Genomic DNA, 8,007 nt, shown 5'->3' with positions numbered 1-8,007 from the left:
TGCTTGGGAACACAAAAATCCTAGCCGCCTAATTTCCATCTGTCCTCCTGTAACACTGGCCACTCCCTCTGCCCGCCACGGAGCCCAGCCACAGCCTCTGACAGGATCTCTTCAGCATCCCGTGCTCTGGAGTATGGATGGGGACCCCACTTCAACCTTCCCACCATCTGTCCCCCCCTCACCCCATTCCCTTCTCCTTGGGGATGTCAGCGCCCACCCCAAGCCCGCCTCCCTTCCCGGGCCCTTTTTCCGGTGGTATGTGCCAGCCGGTCCCGCATCCCACATCCCCAGCTGTTGACATTTCGTTGCCATTACCCGCGGGATAAAGAAAGGGGCCCTGTTATTCAACAATAGGGGGAAACATTGAGACAATGGGAAATTGTGCTTCCGACGGGGTGGGGACAGAGAAGGAAAGGACAGACAGACTGGAGGGCTGGGCCGAAGGTCAGGTTTCTTGGAGCAGCTGGAGGTCTGGTTTCCAGGTTGAGAGCCTCTTCCCAAAGGCGATGCCCACCCAGGCAGCAGGGGGCGGAGGTAAGGATCCTCGGGAGGTGGCGGGGGTGTGGGGGGGTGTTGCATAGGTGCAGCTGTGTGCGAAAGGAGGCGTAGCTGCAGCTGACCAGCTGTGGCTCTTGGAGCCACATTTGGAGTCCATTCCCATCTCCATGCGCGCTCATACCCACCACTCAGCCCCCTCCCCACCCTGCCCCGACCCCGAAGCAGTCAGAATCCGCCGTGAGCACACGGGGCAGCCATCCCTGGGTGGCCTCCGTTACTCCCTTCCTGAGCTCCAGTCCTTCATCCTAAGTCCAGCCTCTTCCTTGGCCCCAGCACAGTGAACCCCACTGTTTCAGTCACAGGGCTGGACACTGGTCACTTCGCTTGGCCCAGTGGACTGATGGGTGGGGGGCAGGTCTGGGCACCTTGGCGTCTTCTTTGAGCACAGGAAAGAAGGCTTTCCTCCAAGGTGCAAAAGGAGCAACCGTGTTGATCAGGTGCTCAGGTTCCTGGCCTTTAAGGCGCTCGGACCGCGTGGGAGCCAAAGCGATTCCTTCACCGGGACCTCCTCCGCAGCAAACAGGGCAGGGGGCTGCTAAGCCTGGCTTCCCGTCTGCTGAAGAGACCGGCTTTTAGCAGGTAGGCAGTGGGGCTGCCAGCCACCTGCTGTTTTCTTTATTCTTCCTTCCTTCCTTCCTTCCTTCCTTCCTTCCTTCCTTCCTTCCTTCCTTCCTTCCTTCCTTCCTTCCTTCCCTCCTTCCTTTCTCAAAGACTTACTTTTTTATTTTTTGAAAGGCAGAGTTACAGAGAGGCAGAGAGAGAGAGAGAGAGAGAGAGAGAGAGAGAGAGAGAATGTGTCTTCCATCCATTGGTTCACTTCCCAAATGGCCACAACGGCCAGAGCTGGGCTGATCTGAAGTCAGGAGCCTGCAGGTTCTTCCAAGTGGAGCAGCCGGTACTTGAACTCCATATGAGACACTGGAACTGCAGGTGGAGGCTTTATCCACTTTTTTTTTCCTGCCATTTTCTGTAAGGGGCATGAAGATGATAGGTGTGCATTTGTGTGTGTGTTTTTTTTTTTAAGATTTATTTTATTTATTTGAAAGGCAGACTTAGAGAGAGAGAGAGAGAGAGAGAGAGAGAGAGATCTTCCATCTGCTGGTTCACTTCCCAAATGGCCACAACAACCAGGGCTGGGCCAGGCTGAAGCCAGGAGCTTCTCCAGCTGCCTTCCTAGGCACATTAGCAGAGAGCTGGATCAGAAGGATGTGAACCGGCACATATACGGGATGCTGGCATCGCAGGCAGTGGTTTCACCCACTGCTCCACGACACCAGCCCTTGTGCACCTGTTTTGTTTTGTTTTTGACAGGCAGAGTAGACAGTGAGAGAGAGAGAAACAGAGAGAAAAGTCTTCCTTTTCCGTTGGTTCACCCCCTAATGGCCGCTCTGCGGCCGGCGCACCGCGCTGATCCGAAGCCAGGAGCCAGGTGCTTCTCCTAGTCTCCCATGCGGGTGCAGGGCCCAGGGACTAGTGAGCCGTGGCACCGGCCTGTGTGCACCTGTTTTGAAACACAAGGATATAAGGAGTCTCCAGAGAATTCATGGAAACATGTATTATGAAAATTAAAAAAATGATGCATAGATTTCATTTTTGGTGCACTAAAATCAACATCTCTTAATTCTATTTTTCCATGAGCTTGTTAAGGGAGCTTCATATAGACTGGTGATTAGAAGCTTGAGCCCCTGGGGCCGGCGCTGTGGCACAGTAGGTTAACGCCCTGGCCTGAAGTGCTGGCATCCCATATGGGCACTGGTTCGAGTCCCAGCTGCTCCTCTTCCGATCCACCTCTCTGCTATGGCCTGGGAAAGCAGCAGTGGATGTCCCAGGTCCTTGGGCCCCTGCACCCACATGGGAGACCCGGAAGAAGCTCCTGGCTCCTGGCTTCAGATCAGCGCAGGTCTGGCCATTGTGGCCAACTGGGGAGTAACCAGTGGATGGAAGACCTTTCTCTCTCTCTCTGCCTCTCTTCTCTCTGTGTAACTCTGACTTTCAAATAAATAAATAAATCTTTAAAAAAAAAAAAAAGAAAAAGAAGAAGAAGAAGCTTGAGCCCCACTCTCAGACCTGGATTCCGGTCCCAGCAGACCCCTCGTCTTCCCAGCTGTGTGCTCCTTTGTGTCGGCACGTGCAAGAGGGGGCTTTCTTGGCCCTGCCTCACAGGCGTGAATGTGGAGGGCTCACGGTGGCGCAAGGCTGCCAGATGGAAACGTCTCTCGCAAGCTGTCAAGACGGTTGGCCCGGGAGCGCCTCTGTGGCCAGTTCCCTGGGGAGGGAGAAGCGGATCTCTAGCTCCCCTCCCCACCCAGATCCGTCCACTTTAACCACCGGGACGTGGTTTCGGCGGATCCTACTTGGCCCTCATTTGCAGGAAGAACAGGGCTGAGTTCTCTGGCTCCGATGATGTTTTCCCCCTCTTCCTGGTCTTTGATAGGAGCTCGTTCATTAAAATGCGCACACATTTATTCAGCTCCCACCCTGTGCCAGAAACTTTGCTGAGAACTGAAGCCACCGCCAATAAAGACAGGGCACCTCTTACATAGCAGGCATTATTTTAAGCATTTTACATATATGCATTCATCTAATCCTCACGTCTCAGTGAGGGGAGTGTGCTAGGATCACTCACGTCTTACTGACAAGGACACTGAAGTACAGAGAGGTTAAGTAACTTCTTCAAAATCATGCAATTAGAAAATGAGTACAGTCAGGAGAAAAATGAAGAAAGGCTGGGCGTTGTGGTGCAGTGGTTCACCAGCTGCCTGCAACGCCTGAATCCATAACCCAGTTCCTGGTTCCGGTTCCGGTTACTCTGCTTCCAACCCAGCTTCTGGCTAACGCCCACCCTGGGAGGCAGCGGATAAGGGTCCAAGTGCTTGGGCCCCTGCCACCCACGTGGGAGACCCAGAAGAAGCTCCTGGCTCTGGGCTTCAGCCTGGCCCAGACTTGGCTATATAGGTATTTGGGGAATGAACCAAGGAATGGAAGATTTCTCTCTCTCTCTGCCTTTGAAGTAGATGAAAATTTTAAAAATAAAGAGAATAAAGTCAGGTCAGAGTCCTCAGTCCAATTAAAAAGCATCAAGGTAGAAGAATGGATATAGATACAGTACCTATTGATAGAACTGCATTTGAAACTTCTTTCTAACTGCCTAATTTTACACTTTATAACTTCTGGAAGGTCTCATTGACATCATCTATGCATGCATGTGTGTTAATTTCAAATTCAAAGTTAGTATAGGTGCTAAAAAAGTACTTTTTTAAAAAAAGATTTATTTATGTATTTGAAAGTTATACAGAGAGGGGAGAGAGAGAGACAAAGACAGAGAGAGAGAGACAGAGACAGAGACAGAGAGAGACAGAGAGAGAGGTCTTTCATCTGTTGGTTCGCTCCCCAAATGGCCACAACGGCTGGGGCTGGGCCAGGCTGAAGCCAGGAGCCAGGAGCTTCTTCCAGGTCTCCCACGTGGGTAGCAGGGGCTGAAACACCTGGGCCATCTTTCATTGTTCTTAGGATGTTAGCAGGTTCGGAAGTGGAGCAGCTGGGACTCAAACCAGCACCCATATGGGATGCCGCCGGCGCAAGCAGCCCCTAAAAGTGCTTCTAACAGAAAGTCCCCAGCCCAGCACAGTGGAGCACGGAGCACTACAGTGACTACAGTGTCATAAACCAGGGGCTGGGGGCTTTCTCAGAGGAGCTCCCCCAGCAGATGCCTGTGAAAGGAAGTGAGCCTGGGTGCGAACTGTTTTACAGACTGCCAGGAGTAGCCGGCACGTGGCATAGCAGGTCCAGCTCCAGGCTCCTGGCTTCCGCCTGGCCCAGCCCTGGCCAGCCACTGCGGCCATCTGGGGTAGTCAACCAGCAGATGGAAGATTCTCTCTCTCTCTCTCTTTCTCTCCCCCTCCCCCTCTCCCTCTCTTTTTTTGTCTGTCTCTCATTCTCTGAAACTCTTTCAAATAAATAAAAAATTAAATATTTTTTAAAACTTTCTAAAAAATTGCCAGGAGCTCTGTCTGGAGCAGGGCACAGAGGGCAGGGAGGGGAGGGGCTGGGCGGCGGACAGCCCCGGAGCTGGGTGGGAGACAGGACTTCTCGCAGGGCAGCAGGGAGCCGCGTGGCCAGCACCAGTGACTCTGACTTGGGGCTGGAGAGCAGCACCTCGGGAGGCTGCACGAGGGCTGGCATCCTTGGGAAGTGGCCCTTGTGATGACAGGGGACAGGAAGAAGAGATGGTAAGTCAGGACCTGCTGACTTGGGACAAGTGAGAGAGGGAGAGGGAGGGGCCCAGGGTGGGGAGAAGGGGGCGTTACTTCCTCCCACCCCTACCCACACACACCCAGTTATCTTCCTTTTGTCACTCTTTTTCTGCCCCCATGGCTTCCAGAGGGACAGTCCCCTCCAGGAGTCCCACCCCTTCCCCACAGTCATAAGGGGGTGCCTACCCTTGTGCCCTGTAGGCAGTGCCCGGCTGACTCCCTGCCATGCCAGGCCAGCTCACCCTCCGCACACTCTGGCGCGTCTTTCTCCCTTGGGCATTCGCAGTCATCCACAGAGCTCTGGGGGACCCAGGTAAGACCCCAGCCCAGCCCAGAACGCGGACCAGGGTGGGGAGAGCGAACAGGGCGGCAGCTGGAGGCACCCAGGCAGCAGGTGTCCTTTGGAGAGAACTTTGCAGGGCTGGGGGCGGCTGGGGGAAGCAGCTGGGGACAGACCCGATGGGCACTTGGGGCAGTGAGGTCCAGGGGGTTCCTGCCACTGTGGCCCCCTCTGCTCAGCACCCCACCCCGGCCCCCACTACCTCCTGCCCCCCATCCACGAGGTCATTCACTCTCGTCGTGGGGCCACGGCCACGCTGCCCTGCGTCCTGGGCGCCTCGCCTCCCAGCTACAAGGTGCGCTGGAGCAAGGTGGAACCCGGAGAGCTCCGGGAGACTGTGATCCTCATCACCAACGGGCTGCACGCGCGGGGCTACGGGCCCCTGGGAGGCCGCGCCACCATGCGGAGGGGGCACCGGCTGGACGCCTCCCTGGTCATCGCGGGCGTGCGCCTGGAGGACGAGGGCCGCTACCGCTGCGAGCTCATCACCGGCCTCGAGGACGAGAGCGTGGCGCTGACCCTGAGCCTGGAGGGTGAGGCCCTGCCGCGTGCGCGTCTAGCCAGGGTTGGGGCGCCCCGCTGCGGGTGCCCCAGGGTTCCTCCCCGGCACCTCCCGGCCCCCTCCTGCCCTTCCCAGCTCAGTGGGGGCCCTTCCCAGCTCTTGCCGCCACCCCTCCCCAGGTGTGGTGTTTCCCTACCAACCCAGCCGGGGCCGGTACCAGTTCAATTACTATGAGGCTAAGCAGGCGTGCGAGGAGCAGGACGGACGCCTGGCCACCTACGCCCAGCTGTACCAGGGTGAGCGGGCGGGGCTGCCCCAGGGGACCCAACGAGGACACCGGCCGGGGACCCGGCTCCTGCTGTGACGCCTGTCTGTCCCCCGTCTCCCGCCAGCTTGGACAGAGGGTCTGGACTGGTGCAACGCGGGCTGGCTGCTCGAGGGCTCCGTGCGCTACCCCGTGCTCACTGCGCGCGCCCCGTGCGGCGGTCGAGGCAGACCCGGGATCCGCAGCTACGGGCCCCGCGACCGGAAGCGCGACCGCTACGACGCCTTCTGCTTCACCTCGGCGCTGGCGGGTGAGGACGGAGGCAGGGCCCTGGGGCAGGTCTGGAGGAGCGGGAAGCGGAGCGGCCTCGCGGCGGGCGGGCTGGCGGGCGGGCGATCGGGGCGTCGCCCCCCCGGCACTGCCCGCGTCTCCGCGCCCCGCAGGCACCCCGCCAGCCAGGGCCTCAGCCGGCCGCGAGGTGATGCGCTCCGCTTCCCAGGCCAGGTGTTCTTCGTGCCCGGGCGGCTGACGCTGTCTGAAGCGCACGCGGCTTGCCGGCGTCGCGGGGCCGCGGTGGCCAAGGTCGGGCACCTCTACGCCGCCTGGAAGTTCTCGGGGCTGGACCAGTGCGACGGCGGCTGGTTGGCGGATGGCAGCGTGCGCTTCCCCATCACCGCGCCGCGGCCCCGCTGCGGGGGCCTCCCAGACCCCGGGGTGCGCAGCTTTGGTTTCCCCAGACCGCAGCAGGCGACCTACGGGACCTACTGCTACGCCGAAAAGTAGGAACCGGGGCTCCCGCCTCGGAGCTCGGGGGTCGCACCGGGGTCTCCACAAGCCCTTTGAAAAGCGGCCCTTCCAGACCTGCCTTCCCAGCCGTGGCTGCGGGCCACGGACCCCCGCTGGCCGGGCATCCGGGAGGGGAAGTGGTGGCACCCCTGGCGGTGGGGTACGGGTGCGACCCTCGGGGCCGCGCATCGCAGAGGCGCCGCGGTTCGCAAGCCCCCAGCAGGGGACGCGGCGAGAGGGGCTCCCGGGGGGCATTAACTGACTCTCTGTGTACAGCAATAAAATAACTCGCGGACCTTCTGTGTTGGGCGGAGCTGCACGCGCTGCGAGGCGTCGGGGTATGTGAGAGCGCGTGAGGAGTCTGTTCCTGGACCCACGGTGTGGACTGTGCTCCTGAGAACACAGGGGTGCTGCTACGGGGTGGGCCTGCGGAAGACTCGGTGTTGCGACGGGACAGCACAAATAAGCCAAAGGAGAGACATGGTGCAGGGCCTGGCCCGGGACCCGCCCGGGGGAACCCAAGGCTGCGGTTGCGCCAGGCGCCACGCGGGGGCGCCGCACACTCACTTAAATTTACTCCAAGGTTCCACTCTACCCGGAGCGCGCCACACCCCCGGGCTTACCCTCGGGGCTCCACAGAGTGTAAGCTAGACCCGCACAGATTTCAAATGTGTTTGTATGCTGCCGGTCTACTAGAAGCGTTTCCGGGGGACTGTGATTTTTTTTTTTTTAAGGATTTATTTACTTGAAAGAGTTACAGAACAAGAGGGAGAGAGAGAGTTCTTCCACCTGCTGGTTTACTCCCCAAATGCCACAGTGACCGAGGGTTGGGCCAGGCCGATGCCAGGAGCCTGAAACTCCATCTGGGTCTCCCACGTGAGTGACAGGGACCCAAGCAGTTGCACCATCTTCCACTGCTTTCCCAGGCCGTTAACAGGGAGCTGGATCAGAAGAGGAGAAGCCAGGACTTGAACCAGCACCCATATGGGATGCCAAGGTCTCAGGCAGCTAGGCCACAAGACCGCCCAAGGGGGTTAGAATTGAAGACAGGAGAGACACATCATTACAATAGGTGGGAACTCAACCCTGCCTGAAGGAGGCAACTGTGGCCACCAAGGCCAAAGGGGCCACAGGACCAGGAACTCTCACCACCACCAGAAGGAAACCCACTAGCATTCAGGAGTCAAACTCGTTGGTAATTCATATGCATGAGATATATAAACAGGGCATTTCCAAAAGGTCATGGGAAATAGAGTTAAAAGACCAGCTTATTTTGGTGCACAAACTGTGTGAAGTAAACACG

The 8,007-nt window shown here is 58.1% G+C and overlaps 1 protein-coding gene across 7 annotated transcripts; it reads left to right on the top strand.

Moving 5' to 3' along the window:
- Nucleotides 1-379: 379 nt before the first annotated feature.
- On the top strand, nucleotides 380-6,998 carry HAPLN2 (hyaluronan and proteoglycan link protein 2). Of its 7 annotated transcripts, none has more exons than XM_089299797.1 (8): nucleotides 380-534; nucleotides 996-1,137; nucleotides 4,659-4,787; nucleotides 5,013-5,124; nucleotides 5,331-5,684; nucleotides 5,833-5,949; nucleotides 6,046-6,228; nucleotides 6,418-6,998. In XM_089299797.1, the coding sequence occupies exons 4-8, from the start codon at nucleotides 5,037-5,039 to the stop codon at nucleotides 6,699-6,701; spliced, it is 1,026 nt and encodes a 341-aa protein (XP_089155923.1). In that variant the 5' UTR covers nucleotides 380-534; nucleotides 996-1,137; nucleotides 4,659-4,787; nucleotides 5,013-5,036; the 3' UTR covers nucleotides 6,702-6,998. The 7 variants fall into 7 exon arrangements, with proteins under 7 accessions (XP_089155923.1, XP_069933619.2, XP_089155925.1 ...); XM_070077518.2 differs by having other exon boundaries at nucleotides 4,654-4,787; XM_089299799.1 differs by lacking the exon at nucleotides 4,659-4,787 and having other exon boundaries at nucleotides 5,440-5,684.
- The last annotated feature ends 1,009 nt before the right edge of the window (nucleotides 6,999-8,007 follow it).

This window comes from Oryctolagus cuniculus, chromosome 7 (assembly GCF_051225735.1).
Source record: "Oryctolagus cuniculus isolate XC-2025 breed Fujian yellow rabbit chromosome 7, ASM5122573v1, whole genome shotgun sequence".
NCBI lineage: Eukaryota > Metazoa > Chordata > Mammalia > Lagomorpha > Leporidae > Oryctolagus > Oryctolagus cuniculus.
Note: the sequence above shows the minus strand (reverse complement) of the source record. Positions and strands in the feature narration are given on the sequence as shown.